The 27929-nt window shown below is 47.5% G+C and overlaps 1 protein-coding gene and 1 non-coding gene across 4 annotated transcripts; both read left to right on the forward strand.

Annotated features, from left to right (window-relative positions):
* Nucleotides 1-1175: 1175 nt before the first annotated feature.
* Nucleotides 1176-27784, forward strand: PSMD9 (proteasome 26S subunit, non-ATPase 9). Of its 3 annotated transcripts, none has more exons than XM_054441811.2 (6): nucleotides 1176-2229; nucleotides 8514-8616; nucleotides 13159-13370; nucleotides 16412-16513; nucleotides 26999-27087; nucleotides 27427-27784. In XM_054441811.2, the coding sequence occupies exons 1-6, from the start codon at nucleotides 2092-2094 to the stop codon at nucleotides 27452-27454; spliced, it is 672 nt and encodes a 223-aa protein (XP_054297786.1). In that variant the 5' UTR covers nucleotides 1176-2091; the 3' UTR covers nucleotides 27455-27784. The 3 variants fall into 3 exon arrangements, with proteins under 3 accessions (XP_054297786.1, XP_063502866.1, XP_054297787.1); XM_063646796.1 differs by having other exon boundaries at nucleotides 27002-27087; XM_054441812.2 differs by lacking the exons at nucleotides 8514-8616; nucleotides 13159-13370.
* On the forward strand, nucleotides 21490-21550 carry LOC129011043 (U7 small nuclear RNA). Its single transcript, XR_008493177.1, has one exon. It is a non-coding gene; the product is annotated as a U7 small nuclear RNA (small nuclear RNA).
* Nucleotides 27785-27929: the final 145 nt, after the last annotated feature.

The raw sequence follows: 27929 nt of genomic DNA on the forward strand, positions 1-27929 counted from the left end.
AAGTTCATATTTAGATTTCACCAGTTGGCCCAATAAGTCTTTGAAAGCTGCTGTTTCTCATTAAATAATTCAAGTAAGGATCATGTATTGCATTTAATCATTATTTCTCTCTTCCACCCTTTTTAATTTTATTATTTATTTATTTATTTGAGACAGAGTCTCACTCGGTCGCTCAGGCTGGAGTGCAGTGACATGATCTCGGCTCACTGCAACCTCTGCCTCCCCAGTTCAAGCGATTCTCCTGTGTCAGCCTCCCAGGTAGCTGGGATTACAAGTGTGTGGCACTATGCCTTGGTAATTTTTGTATTTTTAGTAGAGACGGTGTTTCACCATGTTGGCCAGGCTGATCTTGAACTCCTGACCTCAAGTGAGCCACCCACCTCAGCCTCCCAAAGTGCTGGGATTACAGGTGTGAACCACCACACCTGGTCCTCTGCTAATTAATTTTTTTTTTTTTTTTTTTTGTAGAGATGGAGGTCTTGCTATGTTGCCCAGGCTGGTCTCAAACTCCTGGACCTAAGGGATCCTCCTGCCTTGTTCTCCCAGCATAATGGGACTACAGGTATGAGCCACTGCACCTGTATTTCTCTCTTTCTCTCTCAATAATGTTAGAAATGTTAATTTATTTTTGAGGGGTGCGGTGGCTCACTCCTGTAATCCCAGCACTTTGGAAGGCCGAGCTGGGCTGGATCACTTGAGGCCAGGGGTTCGAGACTTCAGCCTCCTGAGTACCTGGGATTACAGGTGTGTGCCACCACACCCGGCTAATATTTTATATTTTTGGTAGAGACACGGTTTCACCATGTTGGCGAGGCTGGTCTCGAACTCCTGACCTCAAATGATCTGCCTGCCTCAGCCTCCCAAAGTGCTGGGATTACAGGCATGAGCCACCACACCTGGCCCATTCCATGTAGTTGATGCACATCTTTAGTGTTCTTAAATCTAGGCAATTGCATATCCGCCTCCTTTCTCTGTCCCCCACCCCTTATCCCCCATGTATATTTCACAACACTGACTTTTTTTGAAGTTTTCAGGCCAGTGGTTTTGAAGTATGTCCCTTCTTTTGGATATGTCTGTTTTCCAATGATTAGATTCAGGGCAAACATGTTTGAATACTACACAGATGACCGCTGAGACCTTTTCAAGACAAAATATTAGAGGCACATGGTCAGATATCAAAGTTGATTGTTTAGTTAAGCTGGGTTGGAATTTTGGCCTCACATTTTGCTAGTTGGGTAAATTGGTTATTGAGACGGTTTTCTCAGCTGTCAAATTGGGAGGTAATAATCAAGCTTCATGAGGTTGTTGAATTAATATATGTAAGGCACTTAGAACAGCGTCTGGCACATTATAAGTATCAATAAATAAACACTGTTACCGTTATTATTATCACTACGATTTATAGAGGCCTTAACAGGAACATCCAGCACCTTCAACAGTATATGGCTCATAGGAAGCATTCCGTGAATATTTGTTAGCAGAAGGACAGCTCTATGAGATGACTGCTATCAATTACTGCCCCATTTTATAGATGAGGAAACTGAAGCCCAGAGAAGCAAAGTAGTGACCTAGGGTCACACAGATTGCCGTTAAGTGGCAAGATACGGGGTGTGTACTCAGGCATATCGGATCTGTAAAGTGAGGGATAAGGAACCTTAATGTATTTTGTAAATCCTCCAGGGCTGTGTGGATGTGAAGAACTGAATTGGAACGCCACGCAGCGGTTCTCTGGCGTACAGTATCCATCCATACAGTAGGCGCTCAATAAATGTCTTCTGCACGAATGAGAAAAGAAAATGAGTCAGCTGGGGCGAGATCATCCCCTAGCGTTGGTGTGCAATTGCGTGGTCATCCAATGCTTCCGACGCTACTCCTGCCGGGTCACCACATGGGCACGTGTTCCGGCAGGGCGCGGCTTCCGGTGATCCAGCTCCGCCCCAAGCCCCACCTCAAGCCCCGCCCCTTGACTATTCTCGCGTTCGCGGACGGCTGCGATGTTTTGGCCCATGGGCGGAGCCGTAGTTACGGTCTACTGGGGCGTCGTCCGTAGCCCGGGAGCCGGGTGTCTGGCATCGCGGCCCCGGATTCACGATGTCCGACGAGGAAGCGAGGCAGAGCGGGGGCTCCTCGCATGCCGGCGCCGTGACTGTCAGTGACGTCCAGGAGCTGATGCGGCGCAAGGAGGAGATAGAAGCGCAGATCAAGGCCAACTATGACGTGCTGGAAAGCGTGAGTGTGGGTTCGGGGCGCCCCAGGTTGCCTAACCCGGCGCGGAGTCCCTGGAGTACTGGGAAGCCAGGGCGGCGTCAGCTTGGGCGCTCGGCAACGGATCTTCTCCCTGGGAGGCCCAAGGCGCCGCAAGTGCGGCCTCTGTCGGCACAAGAAGGCAGGCAAAGAACTTTAGCAACTGAAGAGTTAGCCATATTGATATCCAGCAAGCGTTTATGGAGCCCTACTGTGCGCTAGGCGCTGGTTTAAGTGCTGTGCATTGTTGAGTTCATTTAATCCTTGCAACAACCCTTTGAGTTGGATGCTGTTACTCTCTCCATTTTAGGGAAGGGGAAACAGGTGTTACTTGGTGATTGAACAGCTGTCATGTGCCTCGCTGACTGCCTTATCTTAATTTTGTACTTTTTGTAAAGACAGTCTCGCTATGTTGCCCAGGTTGGTATCGGACTCATGGCCTCAAGGGATCCTTGCACCTCGGCCTTTCAAAGTGCTGGGATTACAGGCGTGAGCTACCGCACCCGGCATTTGCTGATTGCATCATAAATTCTTAAACTTCAGTGTGTATATGAATTACCCGGGGATCTTATTAAAATGCAGATTTTGTTTGAGGCAAGGGAGCAACTTCTGCATTTGTAGCAAACTCCCAGCAATGCTGATGCTAGTGGTCTAAGGACCGAACTTTGAGTTACAAATAAGGCTCATCATCCTTATTGCATAAGGAGGAAACTGAGGCCCAGAGTGGGGCAAACGCCTATCTAAGGTCATGTAGTTCGGAAGTGGCAGCGGTGGGTCTGGCTCAAAAGCTGATGCAGGTTTTCTTATGCCACCTAATGTAAAATCACAAATCAGTCTGCAGAGGAAGATTCAATTAATTATGCCCAAGTAGGGTGGGATGGAATGCATTTTAGGTGATGTAAGATGAAGTTCCTTTTTTTTTTTTGTCTGAGACGGAGTCTCGCTTTGTCACCCAGGCTGGAGTGCAGTGGCTCAATCTCGGCTCACTGCAGCCTCTGCCTCCTGGGTTCAAGTGATTCTCCTGCCTCAGCCTCCCGAGTAGTAGGGATTACAGGCGAGCGCCAGTACGCCAGGCTAATTTTTTATTTTAAGTAAAGACAGGGTTTCACCATGTTGGTCAGGCCGGTGTTGGACTCCTGACCTCAGGTGATCCGCCCACCTTGGCCTCCCCAAGTGCTGGGATTACAGGCGTGGGCCACCGCGTCAGGCCATAAGAGGAGGTTTCATACGGAGGGCCAGAGAACCATTTTACTGGGTGCTGACTATATGCTCAAAGTGGGATTCAGACCTCAGGTCTGTTACATTCAGAACCTGTGCTTTCAAGCAAATTACCAGCAATTTCTCAAACTTTAGTTTATTTTCTACCACATGCAGTATACTATATGCGTATACCACTTGTACTGTTATTCCTTTGATATTTTTATTTAAATAGATCTACTTTTAATCTTATATAAATGTATTATTATTGAGACAGGGTCTCGCTCTGTTGCCCAGGCTGGAGTTCAGTGGCACCATCTTGGTTCACTGCAGCCTCAACCTCCTGGTCTCAAGCAATCCTCCCACCTCAGCCTCCCAAGTAGCTGAGACTGCAGGTACGTGCCACCACGCCCAGCTAATTTTTGTATTTTTTGTAGCTACGGGGTCTCACTATGTTGCTTGCTCAGACTGGTCTCAAACTCCTGGGCTCAAGCAGTCCTCCTGCCTCTGCCTCCCAAAGTGTTAGGGTTACAGGCATGAGCCACAGTGCCTTGCCCATAAATGTATTTTAAAAGGAAATTTCAAAACTCCGCTGCATATGGAAAATGACAATCTTTTCTCTTAAATATAAGGTCAGATGCTTTGCATGTTAATACCGCATGTTTGTTGCTTCTGGCTAGCTGCTGTTGCTTGCTGAAAGCTTTCAGCCTGAAACTGTGCTTTATATTTGTTTTTAAAAAGTGGGTTTGGGCCGGGCGTGGTGACTCACGCCTGTAATCCCAGCACTTTGGGAGGCTGAGGTGGGTGGATCACCTGAGGTCAGGAGTTTGAGACCAGCCTGGCCAACATGGTGAAATCCCATCTTTACTAAAAATAACAAAAATTAGCCAGGTGTGATGGCGCATGCCTGTAGTCCCAGCTACTTCTGAGGCTGAGGCAGGAGAATCACTCAAACCCGGGAGGTGGAGGTTGCAGTGAGCCGAGATCCTGCCACTGCACTCCAGCCTGGGCGACAGAGCAAGACTCTGTCTCAAAAAAAGAAAAAAAAAGAAAAAAAGTGGGTTTGGGTGCAGTGGCTCACTATTTGGGAGGCCAAGGTGGGAGGATCACTTGAGGCCAGAAGTTCAATACCAGCCTTGGCAACATAGCGAGACTGTGCCTCTACAAAAAAAATATTTTATTTTATTTTATTTTACTTTTTTTGAGACGGAGTCTGGCTCTGTCGCCCAGGCTGGAGTGCAATGGCGCAATCTCTGCTCACTGCAAGCTCCGCCTCCCAGGTTCATGCCATTCTCCTGCCTCAGCTTCCCAAGTAGCTGGGACTACGGGCGCCCCGCCACTATGCCTGGCTAAATTTTTGTATTTTTAGTAGAGACGGGGTTTCACTGTGTTAGCCAGGATGATCTCGATCTCCTGACCTCGTGATCCACCCGCCTCGGCCTCCCAAAGTGCTGGGATTACAGGCTTGAGCCACCACACCCGGCCTACAAAAAAAATTCTTTAAAAATTAGTTGGGCGTGGTGGTGCATGCCTGTAGTCCTAGCTACTTGGGAGGCTGAGGCAGGAGGATTGCTTGAACCCTGAATGTTGAGGCTGCAGGGAGCTATAATTGCACCACTGCACTCTTGTGGGTGACAGAGTGAGATGCTGTCTCTTTAAAAAAAAAAAAAAAGGGGCCGGGCACGGTGGCTCATGCCTGTAATCCCAGCACTTTGGGAGGCTGAGGCTGGTGGATCACGAGGTCAGGAGATGGAGACCGTCCTGGCTAACACGGTTAAACCTCGTCTGTACTAAAAATACAAAAAATTAGCCAGGCGTGGTGGTGGGCGCCTGTAGTCCCAGCTACTCTGGAGGCTGAGGCAGGAGAATGACCTGAACCCGGGAGGTGGAGCTTTCAGTGAGCCGAGATTGCGCCACTGCACTTCAGCCTGGGTGACAGAGCGAGACTCTGTCTCAAGAAAAAAAAAAAAAAACAAAACACTGGGCATAGTGGCTCACGTCTGTAATCCCAGCACTTTGGAAGGCCGAGGCGTGCAGATCGCTTGAGGTCAGGAGTCGGAGACCAGCCTGGCCAACATGGTGAAACCCCGTGTCAACTGAAAATACAAAAATTAGCCAGGCGTGGTGGTACACATGTATAATCCCAGCTACTTGGGACGCTGATGCAGGAGAATCACTTGAACCTGGGAGGTGGAGGTTGCAGTGAACCAAGATTGTGCCACGACACTCCAGCCTGGGTGACAGAGATTCCATCTCAAAAAAAAAAGTGGACGGCTAAAACTATAAATCTCGTATAATAAAGCATGGGAGTAAATCTTCATGACCTTGGATTAGGCAAAGTCTTTTTAGATAGGGCACCAAAAACACAAGCTACCAAAGAAAAAATGATAAGTTGGACTTCAACATTTAAAACTGTGTTTCAAAGGGCATAGTAAAATGAAAAGATAAGCTCCAGAATGGGAGAAAATATTTGCATATCATTTCTCTGATAAGAGGATAGTATCTAGACTATAGTAAGAGCTCTTATAACTCAATAATAAAACGACAGCCAATTAGAAGACAGGGGAAAGATCTGAATAAACTTTTCTCCAAAGAAAATATGGTCAATACAAATGGTCAATGGCCAGGCGTGGTGGCTCATGCCTGTAATCCCAGGACTTTGGGAGTCTGAGGCAGGAGGATCACTTGAGGCCAGGGGTTTGAGACTAGCCTGGGCAACACAGTGAGAGCCTATCTTTACAAAAAATTCAAAATTAAAAGCCGGGCATGGTGTCTCACACCTGTAATTCCAGCACTTTGGGAGGCCGAGGCGGGCAGATCACGAGGTCAGGAGATCGAGACCATCCTGGCTAACATGGTGAAACCCCGTCTCTACTAAAAATACAAAAATATTAGCCGGGCGTGGTGGCGGGCGCCTGTAGTCCCAGCTACTTGGAAGGCTGAGGCAGGAGAATGGCGTGAACCCAGAAGGCGGAGCTTGCAATAAGCCGAGATCACACCACTGCACTCCAGCCTGGGCAACAGAGCGAGATTCTGTCTTTAAAAAAAAAAAAAAAAAAATTAAAAATTAGCCAGGTGTGATGACATGTGCCTGTGGTCCCAGCTACTTAGGAGGCTGAGACAGATCGCTTGAACCCAGGAGTTTAAGGTGGCGGTGAGCTATGAACACACCACTGTACTCCATCCTGGGCAACAGAAGATCTTGTCTCAAACCAAAACAAACACAAAAACCATTACCTTTTACACTTTACATGGGTCAGTTATATGGTATCTGAATTATATCTCAATAAAACTGTTATAAAAATGGAGGGTCCTAGAGATAGCAAGTAACTGGGGTGTTGCAGAGACCAGCACCAAATGGACACTTTTGCCTTGACAATTGCAGGATTGAAGAGAATTGGGAAGGAGTATGTATTTTTGATTCAGGGTTATTTAATGCCCTGTGTGTGAGCTGCCAGTATTATGGATCCCACCCTTTGAGAAGCATTATCCAATGTGATATTGATTCTCAAAGGCTGGTCAACTCTTAACCACTGTGGGAAGGCAGGAGCAGATATAGGTTTTTAGCCCCTGGCGCATTTCTGCAGTGTCATGGCGAGTCTTGTGTTAGGGGAGTGTGGAGAACTATCTCCCTGTGCAGTGGACAGTAGGTTTGGGTGTAACCCGGAGGCTTCCAGAGAGAAAGGGAGCAAAGTGAACAGAATCCCTCTTCTCAGTGCCTGTGTACACTGGCAGCTTGTCTCTGGACTGACGAATCCTTACAGCCACTATTTACGACTTCTGCGCATAGTCGTTTTCTGAGTCCACCTTAATACCACAGAGTGGGTGACTTAAAACAGGAATTTACTTTGTCCCAGCTCTGGAGGCCAGAAGTCTGAAATCAAGGTGTCAGCAGGGTTGGCTCCTTCTGCAGGCTCTGAGAGAGAAGCTCCCAAGACTTTCTCCTGGCCTCTGGTGGCTGCCAGCGGTCCTTGGCTTACAGCTGTGTCACTTGAACCTCTGCCTGCGTCTTCACGTGGCCTTCCTCTGCCTTTCTTTGATGAGGACACCAGCCACCAGATGAGCTTATCTCGAGATCCTTAACATAATTACATCTACAAAGACTCTTTTTCAAATAAAGTCATATTTACAGGTTCTGAGGGTTAGCTCGTGGTTATCTGTTTTTGGGGGCTGCTCTTCAACCCACTATGCTGTGTATGCGCGTGGCACTGTGCTGAGTACTCTGCAGGTCAGCTCATTAGTTCTTGCAGCAGGCAGGGAGGGAGGTGAGTGCTCCTATTCCCATTTTATAATTGAGGAAGCTGAGGCTTAGAGAGGAGAAGGTCTCAGCTAAGGATGCCCAGCTTGTACATGGCAGAGTTGAGATTCAAATTGAAGTCTAACCAATTGCAAAGCCCGTCCCCTGAACCATGTGACTGGTTTCACTGCTTTTGTGTACTCTCCTCCGATTCATGTTAAAAAAAAATTTAAAAAGTGTTGTTTTGAATAAAGAATACATTCCCATAGGCAAAATTCAAAACCTACAGAGGGGTATAAAATGGACCGTCTCTCTCCCTGCCCTGTCACCTAGCCAACCAGTTCTGCTCCCCAGAGGCAGCTGGTGCTATCACTGTTTCCTTCTTGGAAAGCCCTTTTAGATCTTTTTATTTTCAGAAGAATCAAAGCCCTGCCACAGCTGGGTGCTGTTTGGGCTTTTCACTCCCCTCTAGCTTCCAGGGCCAGCAGCCAGGTGTCAGCCACCTGTGGGAAGGAGGGTCTGAAGGAGTGGAGGAAGAGGCTGGCCTTGGGGATGATGCTTAAAGGAGTCTTTGGTTTTATCGGCACTGTTTTAATTTCAAAAAAGAATGGATTCATGCATTACTTGCGTCGTTAGAAATAAAAAATGAAAAACACAGTGGCCACCCCAGGGTAGTTGTGAGGACATGAGTAGAGCCCCTGGTGTAAGTGATCAGTATGTGGCAGTTTTCATTACTGTCACCTTTATTATGACTTCAGAGGAGAAAGGTCTGGGGAAAGACATCCTGGGGACATTACACCCATGAGCACCTTTTAACCACGTTTCTTTCCTCCAGCAAAAAGGCATTGGGATGAACGAGCCGCTGGTGGACTGTGAGGGCTACCCCCGGTCAGACGTGGACCTGTACCAAGTCCGCACCGCCAGGCACAACATCATATGTGAGTGGCCCTCTTAGAAGACTTTCCCCACCTTGTGGTGGGAGGTGTTAAAGGCATACAAATAAAACCAACCATCTATATTATCCACTGCCTTCTCTTCTGCCTTGAAGGGATTGTCTTGTCCCCATCCAAGGACTGAGAACCAAGGGAATGGGCTAGACTCTAAGGTTGTATATTTCTAGTTTCATTTTCTCTCTCTCTCTCTCTCTTTTTTTTTTTTTTTTTTGAGTCAGGGTCTTGCTCTGTCTTCCAGGCTGGAGTGCAGTGGTGCTAACATGACTCACTGCAGTCTCAACCCCCCAGGCTCCAAGTGCTCCTGCCTCAGCCTCCCAAGTAGCTGGGACTATAGACGTGTGTCGCTGTGCCCGGCTAATTTTTTTTAGTAGAGACAAGTCTCACTAAGTGGCCCAGGTGAGTCTTGAACTCCTGGACTCAAGTGGTCCTCCTGCCTTGGCCTTCCAAGGTGCTGATTTGTTTTTAATTAAAGAGCTAGCAGAGAGTACAGATTGGATAGTATATTTGTTTCTGTTTCTGCCATAACAAATGACCACAGACTTAGTAGCTGGAGATAAGAAGTCCAGATGGGTCTCACTGGACTAAAATCAAGGTGTTGGCAGGGCTGGCTTCTTCTGGAGGATCTAGGGGAGAACCTGTTCCTGGTCTTTTCTGGTTTCCAAAGGCTGCCCACCGTCCTTGGCTCATGGCTTCGTCCATCTACACAGCCAGCAATCACATTTCCCTCACTCTGATTCTGTCATAACATCACTTTCTCTCACTCTCCTGCTTCCCTCTTTCACCTATAAAGACCTCTGTGATGACACCAGGCCCACCTGGATAATCCAGGATCATGTCCGAATCTTAAGGTCCTTAATCACATCTGCAGAGCCTCTTTTGCCATGTAAGGTGGCATATTCCCAGCTTCTAGGGGCTAGGATATGGATGTGTTGGGGGCCATTATCCACTCAGCCATAGGTAGGCAACCGTCTCCACCACAGAGTCCTATTAGCATTTATCCTCCACATTTTTCACTTACTAACTCCTCTTTAATCTGTTTGAATCTTGATTCCATCTGCATCACATCTTATTTATTTATTTATTTTTTGAGACAGAGTGTCACTCTGTCACCCAGGTTGGAGTGCAGTGGCACGATCTTGGCTCACTGCAGCCTCCACCTCCCGAGTGACAGAGCAAGAGACCATCTCAAAAAAAAAAAATGTGCTTGAGCAATTCCTTATCCGTCTTTTTTTGAAAAATCTGTTCTCGGCCGGGTGCGGTGGCTCATGCCTGTAATCCCAGCACTTTGGGAAGCCAAGGCGGGCAGATCACCTGAGGTCAAGAGTTTGAGACTAGCCTGACCAACATGGCAAAATCCTGTCTCTACTAAAAATAGAAAAATTAACTGGACGTGGTGGCACATGCCTGTAATTCCAGCTACTCGGGAGGCTGAGACAGGAGAATCGTTTGAACCCAGGAGGCAGAGGTTGCAGTGAGCAGAGATTACACCACTGCACTCCACCCTGGGCAACAGAGCAAACAAAACTCTGTCTCAAAAAAAAAAAAAGAAAGAAAATCTATTCTCAAAATAGGCTTTTTAAAAGAACAGTTATAGATTTACATAAAAATTGGAAAATAATGGCTGGGCCCAGTGGCTCACGCCTGTAATCCCAGCACTTTGGGAGGCCTAGGTGGGCGGATCACCTGAGGTCGAGAGTTTGAGACCAGCCTGACCAACATGGAGAAACCCCGTCTCTACTAAAAATACAAAATTAGCCGGGCATGGTGGCGCGAACCTGTAATCCCAGCTACTCAGGAGGTTGAGGCAGGAGAATCACTTGAACCCAGGAGGCGGAGGTTGCGGTGAGCCGAGATTGTGCCATTGCACTCCAGCCTGGGCAACAAGAGTGAAACTCTGTCTCAAAAAAAAAAGAAAAAAAAATTGGAAAATAATGTGGAGGTCCTTTGGCTTCTGTATGTAGTCTCCCGTGTTAACAGCATATATACACATACATGTGTACACATCTACACATACATGTAAATATATACACATGCATGTGTATATATGTAAAATACACATATGAGTGAATGACTCAGGCTGGGTGTAACCAAGATTTCACTTTTCTCTGAAATCCTCTAGAAGGAAAAATGCTGCACAAGCTGGGCACAGAGGCTCATGCCTGTAATCCCAGCACTTTGGGAGGCTGAGGCCTCCCAAATATATACACATGTGTATACACATAGGTTCAAGTGATTCTCCGGCCTTAGCTTCCCGAGTAGCTGGGATTACAGGTGCCCACCATCACGCCCGACTAATTTTTTTTTTTTTGAGATGGAATCTCGCTTAGCCACCTAGGCTGGAGTGTAGTGGCACGATCTCGGCTCACTCACTGCACTCACCATCTCCCGGGTTCAAGTGATTCTCCCATCTCAGCCTCCCAAGTAGCTGAAATTACAGGCATCTGTCATCATGCCCGGCTAATTTTTATATTTTAGTAGAGACAGGGTTTCACCATGTTGGCCAGGCTGGTCTTGAACTCCTGACCTCAGGTGATCCGCCTGCCTCGGCCTCGCAAAGTGCTGGGATTACAGGCATGAACCACTGTGCCTGGCCTAATTTTTTAGTAGTATTTTTTTAGTAGAGACAGGATTTCACCATGTTGGCCAGGCTGGTCTCGAACTCCTGACCTCAGGTGATTTGCCCGCCTCGGCCTCGCAAAGTGCTGGGATTACAGGCATGAGCCACTGCATCCGGCCAACAGCTTATGTTAATATGGTATGTTTGTTATAATTGCAAATTTGTTTTTTGAAATACACTGCAGAAACATTTTGTACTGAAAAAAACCCTTTCAACATTTTGATTAGAATTGTAATATGTTGTAAATAGTCATCGTTCCATTCCCCAACAGCTGTGTATTGAGCACTTCCCTGTGCCAGGCACTGCAGAGTCTAGGGGTGCTGTGGACCTCACTGGCGGAGGGCTTTTCTAGTGAAAGTGACCATGTATTATGTAAGTCTGCCTCCCAGGTGCATGTCTCCACTTGTTCAGATCTGGGTTCTTTTCCCACATCTGCTCCTGTGGGTTGAGAACTTGAATCCCTTCACGACTGAGGGTCTCACCTTTGCTCCAAAGTGGCAGTGGCAGAGGAGGCAGGTCAGGTAGTACTGCAAGCCCACTGACAGGCACAAGGTATCAAAATACCAGCTGCTGTGCTGGCGTGGCCTGCAGATTGCCATGGTGGTTCGCAACATTTTGAATTAGCCATCTGTACTGAAAAATCAGAGAATTTCACTTCAAAGATCCCAATTTTCAGCTTTTCTGGAAAAATCAAAGATTTTGTGGCATGGGCTCTTCCTCCCAAACCCAGCCAATTGGCAAGAGCCCTGTAGCAGGGGTGCCCTTTGGCCACCTCCCTGTGGACTCCCTCTCCTGGACTGAATGTCTCCAGGATTACTAGGCTTATGCAGCATTTTTTTTTTTTTTTGAGAAGAAATCTTGCTTTGTCGGCAGGCTGGAGGGCAGTGGTGTGATCTCGGCTTACTGCAACCTCCACCTCCTGAGTTCAAGTAATTCTCCTGCTTCAGCCTCCCAAGTAGCTGGGATTACAGGTACCTGCCACCACGCCCAGCTAATTTTTGTTTTTTTGTTTTGTTTTTGAGACAGAGTCTTGCTCTGTTGCCCAGGCTAGAGTGCAGCGCGATCTCGGCTCACTGCAGTCTCCGTCTCCCGGGTTCACGCCACTCTCCTGCCTCAGCCTCCCGAGTAGCTGGGACTACAGGCACGTGCCATCATGCCCGACTAATTTTTGTATTTTTAGTAGAGACGGGGTTTCACTATGTTAGCCAGGATGATCTCGATCTCCTGACCTCGTGATCCACCCGCCTTGGCCTCCCAAAGTGCTGGGATTACAGGCATGAGCCACCTTGCCCGGCCTAATTTTTGTATTTTTTAGTAGAGACAGGGTTTCACCATGTTGGCAAGGTGGTCTCGATCTCTTGACCTCGTGATCCACCTGCCTTGGCCTCCCAAAGTGCTGGGATTACAGGCGTGAGCCTCTGTGCCCGGCTTATGCAGCATTTTTCCTTTTAGAGGATATCAGAGAAAAGTGAAATCTTGATTACACCCAGCCTGAGTCATTCATTCACATGATCACAGCGCTGGCCCCTCATATATATGCCTTTGAGTTCATGGCTGTAGATTCAGCTGGATGTTACCTTCCTTCTGCTCACCTCTCAGGGCTCACCCGAGACAGCACTGCCTTCAGGAAGCCTTCCCTCATCTCCTAGACTAGCGAGGGCAGACTTTCCTGCTGGCCAGGCCTCCCTGCAGTTATCAGATGTTATTGTAATTACTTATTCTGGAGCTGCTCCTTGCAGGACTGAATGTTCCATGAGGGAATGTCCTCTGTCTTGGTCAGAGACTCCTCCTCGCCTGTAGCTCCACGTCTGGCATGTAATAAGCACTTGTTAACTCTTCAGTGAATGAATGTAGGACTCTTGTGTCCTCCACTGTCTTCCTTGGCCCCTGATGTGTGGTTCTCATCCCAGGCCTGCAGAATGATCACAAGGCAGTGATGAAGCAGGTGGAGGAGGCCCTGCACCAGCTGCACGCTCGCGACAAGGAGAAGCAGGCCCGGGACATGGCCGAGGCCCACAAAGAGGCCATGAGCCGCAAACTGGGCCAGAGTGAGAGCCAGGGCCCTCCACAGGCCTTCGCCAAAGTGAACAGCATCAGCCCCGGCTCCCCAGCCAGCATTGCGGTAATCCAGGGGTTGGCCACTCAAGTCCGTGCCCAAGGGACACTGTGGGTCAGGTAGCCTTTGGGGATGTGGAAAGACAGACTAGTTCTCTCCATGCTGCGGTGCTGAGTTCAGTTACTCATTTAACAAACACTGACTGAGGCCTGTTGTGTATCCAGCCCTGTGCTGGGGGCAGAGTTTTAGAGAGGGGTCAGCCCCGGCTGCCCACTACATTGGTGGGGGAGTGACCTCTTCCCAGTGACAGAAGATGATAAATGTCCCAAGAGAGGGAGAGGATCTCTTCTTGGGGCTCATTTTAGCTGGGCACTGAATGATGAAAATGAGAATGGCATCTTGCCAAATGAGTTATGCATCTTATGTGGTGTCTTAAAAAAAACATTAGGCTGGGCACAGTGGCTCATGCCTGTAATCCCAGCACTTGAGAAGGCTGAGGCTACTTGGAAAGCTGAGGTGGGCTCAGGAAGTCGAGGTTGCAGTGAGCTGTGACTGTGCCACTGCACTCCAGCCTGGGTGACAGAGTGAGACCTTGTCTTAAAAAAATTTTTTTTGACCGGGAGCATTGGCTCACACCTGTAATCCCAGCACGTTGGGAGGCCGAGGCCATTGGATCACTTGAGGTCAGGAGTTTGAGACCAACCTGGCTAACATGGTGAAACCCCATCTCTACTAAAAATACGAACATCATGCCACTGCACTCCAGCCTGGGCAACAGAGTGAGACTCCATCTCAAAAAAAAAAAAATTTACCCATTTAAAGTGTGTATACAGTTTAGTATCTTTTGGTGTATTCACAGAGCTATGCATCACCACAATCAATTTTATTTCTATTTTAAAAATTTTCAGCCAGGTGCAGTGGCTCACGCCCGTAATCCCAGCACTTTGGGAGGCTTAGGTGGGCGATCACCTTATGTCAGGAGTTCAAGACCAGCCTGGCCAACATGACAAAACCCCATCTCTACTAAAAATACCAACATTAGCCGGGTGTGGTGACATGTGCCTGTAATCCCAGCTACTCGGGAGACTGAGGCAGGAGAATTGCATGAACCCAGGAGATGGAGGTTGCAGTGAGCAGAGATCGTGCCACTACACTCCAGCCTGGGCGACAGAGTGAGACTCTGTCTAAAAAAACAAACAAACAAAAAATAGAGATGGGATTTTGCTCTGTTGCGTAGGTTGGTCTCCACCTCCTGGGTTCAAGTGATTCTGCCACCTTGGCCTTCCAAAATGCTGGGATTATAGGCAGGAGCCACCATGCCCAGCCATAATCAGTTTCAGAACATTGTCATTGTCCTGTAAAGAGACTCTAGAGTGATTTGCCATCACTTCCTAATCCCCCAGCTCCCCGCACCCAGTTATCTACTTTCTGTCTCTATGGATTTGTCTATTCTGGACATTTCCTATAAGTTGAATCATAAAATATGTGACCTTTTATGACTGGCTTCTTTCACTTAGCAAATTTTCAAGTCATCTGTATTGTAGCATGGATCAGTGCTTCATTTGTTTACAGACAGGGTCTCACTCTGTCACCCAGACTTCAGTGCCATGGTGCCATCATAGCTCACTGCAACCTCAAACTCGCAGAATCAAGTGACCCTTCTGCCTCAGCCTCCCAAGCAGCTAGGACTGTAGGCACATGTGACCATGCCTGGTTAATTTTTTAATTTTTTATTTCCTTTTTTTTTTTAGAGATGGGTTCTCACTATGTTGCCCAGGCTGGTCCTGAACTCCTGGCCTCAAGCGATCCTCCTTCCTCGGCCTCCCAAAGTGCTGGAATTACAGGCATGAGCTGTCATGCCTGGCCCTTCATTCCTTCTTTTTTTTTGAGATGGAGTCTGGCTCTGTCGCCCAGGCTGGAGTGCAGTGGCACGATCTCGGCTCACTGCAAGCTCCACCTCCCAGGTTCACACCATTCTCCTGCCCCAGCCTCCTGAGTAGCTGGGACTACAGGCGCCTGCCACCACGCCCAGCTAATTTTTATTTTTTGTATTTTTAGTAGAGATGGGGTTTAACCATGTTAGCCAGGATGGTCTTGATCTCCTGACCTCGTGATCTGCCCGCCTCAGCCTCCCAAAGTGCTGGGATTACAGGCGTAAGCCACCACGCCCGGCCCTTCATTCCTTTTTATGGCCAAATAATATTCCACTGCCTGGATATAAAATATGTTTTATTTATCCATTTGTCAGTTAATGGACATTCGAATTGTTACCACTTTTTGGCTATTACGAAGAGTGTTGCTGTGAACATTCTTGTACAGTTTTTTTGTGGAGATGTAGTTAAATTTAATTCCACAGCCACTTCTGGGATAGGTCCTAACCTTTACTCATTTCATCCTCGAGGAAAAGCCTCACAGACCTGAAGTAACTTGTGTCAGGGCACATAGTTCCTGCCAGGTGGAATGGGGTCCTAAACCCTGGTCCTACCAGTCTTCTTTAATGGTCACAAGTCTGTAAGTTACACAGAAGCTCCCTATCATTCACTACCCCATCTACAGCATCTAGCCCAGTGCCAGTTGGCCCACAACAAATACTTGTTACAGGGGTGAATGAGTGGTGGTCTGTGTTCTTAGGACCCAGAACAAGAGCGTCACTCTAGTCTTGGGTGCGCCCTGTGCCTGTGGCTGCTTGTCTGGGGGCTTCTAGGGCAAATGTCTTGTCTAAATGTTGACCACTGAATAAAATGGGCCCAGCCTGGCGTGCCTTCTGTTAACCTTGAACCTGGGTTAGGACCTCAGAGAGCAGCATTTGGCCTTTCCCATGCTCCTCAAGGCCTTCACAGTGTCTGATAACTGCCAGCTCTCAGACATTGGGCAGACCTGGTCATCTTTACTAGAGCTGCCCTCAAAGGAACCCCAGGAGGAGGTGGCCCCATTACCCACTGCCCCTTCCTGCATGAGGTGTCTACATCCCTGACCTCTTTGTTCTGAGCCTACCCTGTAGAAAACAAGCTCGTGACCTTGGCATTAAATTGGGTATTGAAGGTTAGAGACCACCAGGAGCACACTGAACTTCTAGACTGATTTTCCGTTTTTCCTTCCCTCTCCAGGGTCTGCAAGTGGATGATGAGATTGTGGAGTTCGGCTCTGTGAACACCCAGAACTTCCAGTCACTGCATAACATTGGCAGTGTGGTGCAGCACAGTGAGGGGGTGAGTGGGGCTACCTGGTGTCTCGGTCTGTTTGGGTTTTTTTAACAGCATGCCATAAACTGAGTGGCTTACAAACAACAGAAGTTCATTTTTCACAGCTCTGGAGGCAGGGAAGTCCAAGATCAAGGCACCAGCCGATTTGGTGTCTGGGGAGGGCTTGCTTCCTAACTCCTAGGTAGTGCCTTCTTGCTGTGTCCTCACATGGCAGAAAGGGGAGGAACCCTGGGAGCTCTTGTATAAGGGCACTAATCCCAGTGGGGGCTCCACCCCTTATGACCTAATCACCTTGCAGAGGCCCCACCCCTAATACCATCACATTGGTGGTTAGGATTTCAACATATGAGTTTCAGGGGGCCACAGACATTCAGGTCATAGCACTCGGCCTCTGGTCTATAGCCCTGGAGTTACTGGAAGTGTTGCTGAGGCCCTGGACTGCTGCCTTCATGGTGTTGCTCAGCACAGCCCCATTCAAGGACTTGGCACCTGCTATTCCTTCTGCCTAGAATGCTCTTCCTCTTCATCCTCCTGTTTTACACTGGTGACATGCTCGCAGAGGGCCTTTCCTGGCTACCCTAACCCAAATTCCCTTCTCCTCTATCCTGTCTCTGTTTTCATTTAACAAGGTTTCTTAGAGATCTTTTCTTTTTCTTTTTTTTAAGACAGGGTCATGCTCTGTCACCCAGGCTACAGTGTGGTGGCGCTATCATAGCTACCTCACTGGCTAATTTTTTTATATTTTGTAGAGGCGGGGTCTTGGTATGTTGTCCAGGCTGGAATTTTTGTTGTTATTGTTTTGTAGCAAAGATCCACACTTTTCAGGAGTGATATTGTGGCAAAGCCTGGGAAAATTATTAACTAAAGTTTTTGGTTCCCAAATGAAGTCTCCAGTTAACCCAACAGTTCTGGATTTTTTGACTCTTGCTCAGCTGCACGGTTCATCTACTTGTAACCCATCAGTGCAGGCCAGGCCAGGTCAGGTCAGGAGATGGCTGGCAGTTGCCTATGCCCCTGCTAGTGGTCAGGCCATTGTTTCTGCACTGATACTGTCATCAAATCTGTAACTTGTATGGATGTTTAAAATGATGATTTTGTGAAATTTATGTTTTTTTGCTTATGGCTCTTGCATTTTGTGTCCACTTAAAGAAATTCTTTTTTTTTTTTTTTTTTAATTAAGAAATTCTTGGCTGGGTGTGGTGGCTCACGCCTGTAATCCCAGCACTTTAGGAGGGCAAGGTGGGTGGATCACGAGGTCAGGAGATGGAGACCATCCTGGCTAACATGGTGAAACCCCGTCCCTACTAAAAATACAAAAAATTAGCCGGGTGTGGTGGCGCACCCTTGTAGTCCCAGTTACTTGGGAGACTGAGGAAGGAGAATTGCTTGAACCCGGGAGGCAGAGCTTGCAGTGAGCCGAGATCGTGCCATTGCACTCCAGCCTGGGCGACAGAGCGAGACTCTGTCTCAAAACAAGAAATTCTTTTAATTTTTTTATTGTTTTATTTTTGTTTTTCCTTTAGTTCATCTGAAATTTATTATTATTATTATTATTATTTGAGATGGAGTCTCTCTCTGTCACCCAGGCTGGAGTGCAGTGGTACGATCTTGGCTCACTGCAACTTCCGCCTCCCAGGTTCAAGTGATTCTCCTGCCTCAGCCTCCTGAGTAGCTGGGATTACAGGCGCCCACCACCACGCCCGGCTAATTTTTGTGTTTTTAGTAGAGATGGGGTTTCGCCATGTTGGCCAGGCTGGTCTCGAACTGGCCTCCCAAAGTGCTGGGACTACAGATGTGAGTCACTGTGCCCAGTCTATTTTTATTATTTTTACAACAGTTGTATTGAGATTTAACTCACATACTACACAGTTCACCTAGTTAAAGTGGTTTTTAGTGTAGTCACAGAACTATGCAACCATCACAGTTGTACATTTTCATCACCTCTTCTACGGTGGCAGCCACTTTCCAGCCACTTGTCCTTCAGAAAGACTGCTCATATACCAGCACACACAGCTGCCAGTTGATTTTATTGTATTAAGGTGTAATTTACCTGCACCAGATCCACCTTTTTCAGTGTACAGTCCCGTGAGTTTTCTTCTTTTTCTTTTTTTTTTTTAGATGGAGTCTTGCTCTGTCGCCCAGGCTGGAGTGCAGTGGCGCAATCTCGGCTCACTGCAAGCTCTGCCTCCCAGGTTCACGCCATTCTCCTGCCTCAGCCTCCCGAGTAGCTGGGACTACAGGTGTGTGCCACCATGCCCGGCTAATTTTTTTGTATTTTTAGTAGTGACGGGGTTCCACTGTGTTAGCCAGGATGGTCTCAATCTCCTGACCTCGTGATTCACCCGCCTTGGCCTCCCAAAGTGCTGGGATTACAGGTGTGAGCCACCACACCCAGCCGAGTTTTCTTTTTTTTTTCTTTGAGATGGAGTTTTGCTCTTTTGCCCAGTCTGGAGTGCAGTGGCACGATCTCGGCTCACTGCAACCTCTGCCTCCCGGGTTCAAGCGATTCTCCAGCTTCAGTCTCCCAAGTAGCTGGGATTATAGGCGCCCACCACCATGCCCAGCTAATTTTTTTTTGTATTTTTAGTAGAGACAGGGTTTCACCATGTTGGCCAGGCTGGTCTCAAACTCCTAACCTCAGGTGATCCACCCACCTCAGCCTCCCAAAGTTCTGGTATTACAGGAGTGAGCCACTGTGTCCTGCCATTCCCGTGAGTTTTCACAAATGTATGTAGTATGTCATTGTCACCACAACGAAGGTCGAGAGCATTCCATCACCCCATAAAATTGCCTCAGGCTTCTTTGTAGTTAATCCCTCCCCATCAACTTCCAGAATGTCATAGAGAGAAAAACCACACAATATATTGCCTTTTGAGTCTGGTGTTCTTCACTCAGCACAGTGGATTCTGAGACTTCTGTCTGTTGTATGGATCTGTGAGAAGAGCTGCTGGTTTTTAATCTGTCTTATCCAGTTAAATGTATTCTCAGCTTCCTTGTAGGCTTATAAATCTTTCTTTATAAAAGTAGTTATTCAATTTTAAGCAAAACGAATCTTTTCTTCATGTGAAATTTCACGGGGAATTCCAAGGTGTCACTGGATAAAAGCTGAGCTGTCTTGGTGGGCTGGAGGATGGAGAAGGTCGCATCTTGTGAGTAGGGCTTGCCCGGCTTCAGCCTCATCCCCTCAGGGGACCTGAGCTCAGCTGGAGAATCAAGAATCCGAGTTTGGTTGTCTGTTTTGTGAGTCAAGAAAAAAAACCTCGCATAGTGCGGTGGCTCACACCTGTAATCCCAGCACTTTGGGAGGCCGAGGCGGGCGGATCACCTGAGGTCAGAAGTTCAAGACCAGCCTGGCCAACATGGTGAAACCCCATCTCTACTAAAAATAAGAAATTAGGCCTGGCACGGTGGCTCACACCTGTAATCCTAGCACTTTAAGAGGCCAAAGTGGGCAGATCACAAGGTCAAGAGATCGAGACCATCCTGCCCAACATGGTGAAACCCTGTCTCTACTAAAAATACAAAAAAAAAAAAAAAAAAAAATTAGCTGGGTGTGGTGGTGTGTGCCTGTAGTCCCAGCTACTTGGGCTGCCGAGGCAGGAGAATCACTTGAACCTCGGAGGCGGAGGTTGCAGTGAACCAAGATTGCGCCACTGCACTCCGGCCTGGGCCGCACAGCGAGACTCTCCCATCTCAAAAAAAAAAAAAATTAGCCGGGTGTGGTGGCACTCCCCTGCTACTCGGGAGGCTGAGGCAGGAGAATTGCTTGAACCCGGGAGGCAGAGGTTGCAGTGAGCTGAGATCGTGCCACCGCACCCCAGCCTGGGCAACAGAGTGAGGCTCTGTGTCAAAAAAAAAAAAAAGAAAAAACGCACAGTGTTCTATTGTGAGACATTTAGATAGTTTGCAATTTTGTGGAGATTAACACTCTTGCAGATCCATTTCTATTTCTTTTTTTATTTTTTTTGAGATGAAGTTTTTCTCTTGTTGCCTAGGCTGGAGTGCAGTGGCACGATCTCAGCTCACTGCAACCTCCGCCTCCCAGGTTCAAGTGATTCTCCTGCCTCAGCCGCCCAAGTAGCTGGGACTATAGGCACCCGCCACCACACCCAGCTAATTTTTGTATTTTTAGTAGAGACGGGGTTTTACCATGTTGGCCAGGCTGGTCTTGAACTCCTGACCTCAGGTGATCCGCCCACCTCGGCCTCCTAAAGTGCTGAGATTACAGGCGTGAGCCACCGTGCCTGGCCTTTCTTTGTCTTTTTTTTTGGGGGGGGATGGAGTCTTGCTCTGTCGCCCAGGCTGGAGTGCAGTGGCGTTATAAAACTCAGCTCACTGCAACCTCTGCCTCCCGGCACCCGGCCTTCTTTAACAAACTTTCTACAGGTGGGATTTCTAGATCAAATGCATGCATTTTCAAGGGGAAAAGATCTTTAAAAAAATGTAAGTGACTGCTGATGGATAAGGGATTTTTTTGGGTGATGAAAATGATCCAGAATTAGATAGTGGTGATTGTTTATACTAAATACATTGAATATACTGAACTCTGAATATACTAAAACTCACTTAATTGTATACTTTAAAATGGTGAATTTTATTGTATGCAAATTATGTCTCAATGATAAAAATAGGCTGGCTGCAGTGGCTCACGCCTGTGTTCCCAGCACTTTGGGAGGCCAAGGTGGGAGGATCACTTGAGGCCAGGAGTTTGAGACCAGCCTGGGCAATATTGTGAGACTGTGTCTCTCCAAAATATTTTTTAAAAAATTAGCCAAGCATAGTGGCATGTGCCTGTAGCCCCACCTGCTCTGGAGGCTGAGACAGGAGGATCACTTGACCCTAGGAGTTCAAGGGTGCAGCAAACCAAGGTCACGCCACTACACTCCAGCCTAGATGACGGAGTGAAACCCTGTCTCAAATAAATAAAATACATATTTATCCTTAAAATCACATAGTGCAATTGTATTTACAAATAAAAGTCCTAGTGTTATAGCTCTAAGAATTTGTCTACCAGGTTTTCTGATTGTCACTGGAAATGCCCCCTCCCCCCAAAATAAATTTTTTTTTTTTTTTTTTTTGAGACAGAGTTTCGCTCTTGTTGCCCAGGCTGGAGTGCAATGGCGCGATCTTGGCTCACTGCAACCTCCGCCTCCTGGGTTCAAGCAATTCTCCTGCCTCAGCCTCCCGAGTAGCTGGGATTACAGGCATGCACCACCAAGCCCGGCTAATTTTGTATTTTTCGTAGAGATGGGGTTTCTCCATGTTGGTCAGGCTGGTCTCTAACTCCTGACCTCAGGTGATCCGCCTGCTTCGGCCTCCCAAAGTGTTGGGATTATAGGCCACCGTGCCTGGCCCCAAAATAATTTTTTAAAAAGTCCTGTGTCTCTCCCTTCCTTAGTGCCTCTTCTGCTGCACATGCTGGGTCCTGGGCGAGGTACTGGGGCTGTAACAGGGAACGAAACAAACAGGGTCCTTGCCTTGGAAGCACTTTGGTGGGGGAGCCAGGCCTTAATCAAATAATCTCAGCTGTATAATGATACACACTGGTAAGTGTTAGGAAGGAAGAGTGTTAAGAAGCTCAGAGAGTAAATCATGGGGCCCTGTTTGGTTTGGGATTGAAGGAGTGTTCCTCAGGAAGTGACCTTCAGATGTGTATAGAAGTTTCTCTGGTCGAGGGGAAGCTGGCAAGGAGAAAAACCTTCAAAGCAGGTTCATAGGCCCTGGGGTGGGAGGATCAAAGAACTCAAAGGAGGGTGGAGCCCAGAGCAGAATGGAGAGAAGGGGAGGTGGTGAGGCCAGGAGGTGTTAAGGTCAGGCCTGTGGTCCTTAGTAAAGATTGTGCTGTTTTTTTCCTGAGGTGCAGAAGGGAACCACCGCACAGTTCCAGATTGTGGTGTGACAGGGGTAAGAAGCCTTCTCTGGATGTTAGGTAGAGAACAGATTTGGAGGGTGACAGAGCTGTAGCAGTCAGTCAAGAGAGGATGGTGGCTGTGACAAATGGGGTGGAGTTTAAAGTTTCTAAAATTTTTTTTAACTTGAATATATGAACTTTTTTTTTTTTTTGAGTTGGAGTCTTGCTCTCACACAGGCTGGAGTGTAGTGGCGCAATCTCAGCTCACTGCAACCTCTGCCTCCCAGGTTAAAGTGATTCTCCTGTCTTAGCCTCCCAAGTAGCTGGGATTACAGGCACCCACCACCACTCCCAGCTAATTTTCGTATTTTTAGTAGAGATTGGGTTTCACCATGTTGGCCAGGCTGGCCTCGAACTCCTGACCTCAAGTGATCCGCCTGCCTTGGCCTCCCAAAGTGCTGGGATTGCAGGCGTGAACCACCACACCTGGCCTGTGAACATTTTAAAATGTCAAAGATGACTTCCAGGTTTCTGGAATGAGCTTATTTATTTATTTATTTATTTTGAGACAGGTTCTCACTCTGTTGCCAAGGCTGGAGTGCAGTGGTGCGATCTTGGCTCACTGCAATCTGGACTTCCCAGGCTCAAGCAATCCTCCCACCTCAGCCTTGCAAGTAGCTGGGACTACAGGCATGTGCCACCATGCCCAGCTAATTTTTGCATTTTGTGGTTTTGCCGTGTTGCCCAGGCTGGTCTTGAATTCCTGGGCTCAAGCGATCCCGCCTGTCTTGGCCTCCCAAAGTGCTGCTATTATAGGCGTGAGCCACTGTGTCTGGTGCTTTGTTTAGGTTTTGGAGGACCCTCCATTACTGTTTTCCACTGCTGTGCACCGTTTCACATTCCCACCAGCGGTGCACAGGACTCCAGTTTCCCCGCTTCCTCGCCAGCACTTGTTTTCTGTTTCATAATCGGTGTGTGGTGGAATCTCATTGTGGTTTTGATTTTCATTTCTCTTATGATTAGTGACATGGAGCATCTTTTCCTGTGCTTTTTGATCATTTGTATATCTTCTTTGAAGAAATGTCTATTTAGGCTGGGTGTTGTGTCTCACGCCTGTAATCCCAGTGCTTTGGGAGGCCGAGGCAGGTGGATCACTCGAGCTCAGGAGTTTGAGACCAGCCTGGGGATCATGGCGAAACCCTGTCTCTGGAAAAAAATACAAAAATTAGCCGGGTGTGGAGGCTTGTGCCTGTAGTCAAAGCTACTCAGGAGGCTGAGGCAGGAGAATTGCTTGAGCCCAGGAGGTGGAGGTTGCAGTGAGCTAAGATTGCGTCACTATACTCTCTACACTCCAGCCTGGGCAACAGGAGTGAAACCCTGTCTCAAAAAAAAAAAAAGAAAGAAAGAAAGAAAGAAGTGTCTATTCTTTTTTTTTTTTTTTTTTTTTTTTGAGACGGAGTCTCGTTCTGTCGCCCAGGCTGGAGTGCAGTGGTGCCTTCTCGGCTCACTGCAAACTCTGCCTCCTGGGTTGACGCCATTCTCCTGCCTCAGCCTCCCAAGTAGCTGGGACTACAGGTGTCCACCACCATGCCCGGCTAATTTTTATCTTTTTTTTTTTTTTATTTTTAGTAGAGACGGGCTTTCACTGTGTTAGCCACGATGGTCTCAATCTCCTGACCTCGTGATCCACCCACCTTGGCCTCCCAAAGTGCTGGGATTACAGGTGTGAGCCACCACGCCTGGCCATTTTTTTGTATTTTTAGTAGAGACAGGGTTTCACCATGTTAGCCAGGATGGTCTTGATCTCCTGAACTCATGATCCGCCTGCCTTGGCCTCCCAAAGTGCTGGGATTACAGGCATGAGTCACCGCACCTGGCCCTTTGCTCATATTCTAATCAGATTTTTTTTGTTGATATTGAGGTATAGGAGTTCTTTATATGTTCTAGATATTAAATCCTTATTAGATATATGATTTGCATGTATTTTCTTTCTTTCTTTTTTTTTTTAAAGACAGAATCTTGCTCTGTCACCCAGGCTGGAGTGCAGTGGCACATTCATGGCTCACTGCAGCCTTGAGCTTCTGGGCTCAAGTGATCCTCCCACCTCAGCCTCCCAAGTAACTGGGACTACAGATGTGCGCCATCAAACCTGGCTAATTAGAAATATATATATATATATATATATATATATATATTTTTTTTTTTTTGTAAAGACGAGATCTCCCTCTGTTGCCTGGCTGGTCTTGAACTTTTGAGCTGAAGCAGTCCTCCTGCCTGGGCCTCTGAAAGTATTGGGATTACAGGCGTGAGCCACTGTACCCAGCATGTATGTATTTTCTCCTATCATGTGGGTTGCCTTTTCACTCTGTTAATAGTGTCATTTGATACATAGAAGTTTTAGATTTTGATGGCATCTTGTTTTATTTATTTATTTTTATTTTTTTGAGACAGGGTCTCACTCTGTCACCCAGGCTGGAGTGCAGTGGTGCAGTCACAGCTCACTGCAGCCTCCACCTCTGAGGCTTGAGCAATCCTCCTGCCTCAGCCCCCCAAGTAGCTGGGACTATAGGTGCACACCACCATGCCTCACTAATTTTTATACTTTTTGTAGAGTCAGGGTTTCACCATGCCCAGCCTGGTCTTCAACTCCTGGGCTCAGGTGATCTTCCTGCCTCCCAAAGTGCTGGGATTACTGGTGTGAGCCACCGTGCCCGGATATCGTATTTTAATTTGTAATTTTCTTTGCTATGTACTCCCCCCGCTTTAATTTTAATTTTTTAAAGTACTATATACAGGCTGGGTGCGGTGGCTCATGCCTGTAATCCCAGCACTTTGGGAGGCCGAGGTGGGTGGATCACCTGAGATCAGGGGTTCAAGACCAGCCTGGCCAACATGGCGAAACCCCATCTCTACTAAAAATACAAAAATTAGCTGGGCGTGGTGGCGCATGCCTGTAATCCCAGTTACTCAGGAGGCTGAGGTAGGAGAATTGCTTGAACCCAGGAGGCGGAGGTTCTAGGGAGCCTAGATTGTGCCACTGTATTCCAGCCTGTGCAACAGAGAACCCATCTCAAAAAAAGAAAAAAAGAAATACATACGTGCCGGGTATGGTGGCACACACCCAAAATCCCAGCACTTTGGGATGCTGAGGTGGGCAGATATTTGAGCCCAGGAGTTTGAGACCAGGCTGGCCAATATGGTGAAACCCTGTCTCTACTAAATAAACAAAAAAATTAGCTGAGCATGGTGCTGCATGCCTGTAGTCCCAGCTACTCAGGAGGCTGAGGCACGAGAATCGCTTGAACCTGGGAGGCTGAGGTTGCAGTGAGCTGAAGTTGCAGTGAGCTGAGATTGCACCACTACACTCCAGCCTAGGCAACAGAGCAAGACTCTTTCTCAGAAAAATAAAGTAATACATACACATGGTTAAAAAATTAATGATACGGAAATATGTAAAAGTAAACATCTTCCTCTTATTCCGAAAGACTAGTCCTCTCTGGAAGTAACCACTCTTTTTTTTTTTGAGATGGAGTCTCGCTCTGTCACCCAGGCTGGAGTGCAGTGGCACCATCTCGGCTCACTGCAAGCTCTGCCTCCCAGGTTCATGCCATTCTCCTGCCTCAGCCTCCCAAGTAGCTGGGACTACAGGCGCCCACCACCACACCTGGCTAATTTTTTGTATTTTTTAGTAGAGATGGGCTTTCACCGTGTTAGCCAGGATGGTCTCGATCTCCTGGCCTCGTGATCTGCCTGCCTCGGCCTCCCAAAGTGCTGGGATTACAGGCGTGAGCCACCGCGCCTGGCCTGGAAGTAACTACTCTTAACAAGTTTTTCATGTTCTTCCAGAAAACTTTGCACACTAGAGCAACACAGGTGTCCTTTTAGAAAATATTATCAGCCAGGCACGGTGGCTCACGCCTGTAATCCCAGCACTTTGGGAGGCTCAGGTGGGTGGATCACCTGAGATCAGGAGTTCTGAGACCAGCCTGGCCAACATAGTGAAACCCTGTTTCTACTAAAAATACAAAAATTAGCCGGGTGTGGTGGCGGGCGCCTGTAGTCCCAGCTACTCGGGAGGCTGAGGCACGAGAATTGCTAGAACCTGGGAAACAGAGGTTGCAGTGAGCCAAGATTGCGCCACTGCACTCCAGCCTGGGTGACAGAGCGAGACTGTCTTAAAAAAAAAAAAAAAGAAACAAAATATTATCAAATAGGTTCACACTTTGGTGGGGTTTTTGTTTTGTTTTGACTAAAACCCTTCATTTTCTGTACTGTATTTGAACAATACCTATTGATGGACATTTCTAGTGTTTTCAGTTTTTGAATTTCTACACAGCCCTGGAACGAACACTTCATTTGTATGTCATCTTGTAATTGTGTACTGTGTACCTTGGACATACCTTTTAAAGACTGTTGGTGGGGGGACACGTGTTTTTTGAGGAAGATGGTACTGAGGTCAGCACCCTGGCTGCCCTGAGAGTGCAGTGCCGCGTTCCCCACCCTCTCGCCAACCACAGGATTATGCTGAAAATGTAAATCTTTACCAATTTGATAGGCAAAAAATGGGATCTCAGCATTTTAGCCTGCATCTCTGAGTACTAAGGAGGCTGAACACGAAATGAGCTTATTTTTTTTTTCAGAAGCCCCTGAATGTGACAGTGATCCGCAGGGGGGAGAAACACCAGCTTAGACTTGTTCCAACACGCTGGGCAGGAAAAGGACTGCTGGGGTAAAGTATCTGTTTCTGTTCATTCTCACTGGGGCATCATTTGAGTGTTTGTTAAACATGAAGCTGGAGGGGAAGGCTGGGGAGACATTGGGGAATAATGGGAATCCCTAGTTTGCATGGAAACTGCAGATAAATCCTTGTGGTAGGAACGAGACTACAGCTCTAGAATCAGAGGGAGCCCCAGAGTCTCTCCTGGGAGTCTCTCCAGTTCATTCATGCACTAGGCATTTGCTTTAAAAGAATGAAAGGACATTGGTGAAAAGGTCAGAAGCGCTCAGCCTCTGACCTTCCTGAACGGAGCCTCCAAACTTATGCCGTTCCTTTTCTTCTTTCTTCCAGCTGTAACATTATTCCTCTGCAAAGATGATTGTCCCTGGGGAACAGTAGCAGGAAAGCATCTTCCCTTGCCCTGGACTTGGGTCTAGGGATTTCCAACTTGTCTTCTCTCCCTGAAGCATAAGGATCTGGAAGAGGCTTGTAACCTGAACTTCTGGGTGGTGGCAGTGCTGTGGCCTACCAGTGTAATCTCCCTGGATTAAGGCATTCTTAAAAATTTATGCTTGGCCTCTTTCGCAAATTAGGCCATGGCCCTAAATAGGAATTCCCTAGATTGTGGGCAAGTGGGCGGAAGTTATTCTGGCAGGTACTGGTGTGATTATTATTATTTTTAATAAAGAGTTTTACAGTGCTGATATGACCCTGTTGTCACCCCAGCTGAATTTCTTATGACCGTCCCAAACCAAAGCTCAGATGGGGTCAGAAGAGCTTCATAGAAAGTTGGGCAAAACAGGCTAGCAATTGCGAAGTCAGGCTTTGACCAACATATTTCTTTGCACAGAGGC

Source organism: Pongo pygmaeus, chromosome 10 (assembly GCF_028885625.2).
Source record: "Pongo pygmaeus isolate AG05252 chromosome 10, NHGRI_mPonPyg2-v2.0_pri, whole genome shotgun sequence".
Lineage (NCBI taxonomy): Eukaryota > Metazoa > Chordata > Mammalia > Primates > Hominidae > Pongo > Pongo pygmaeus.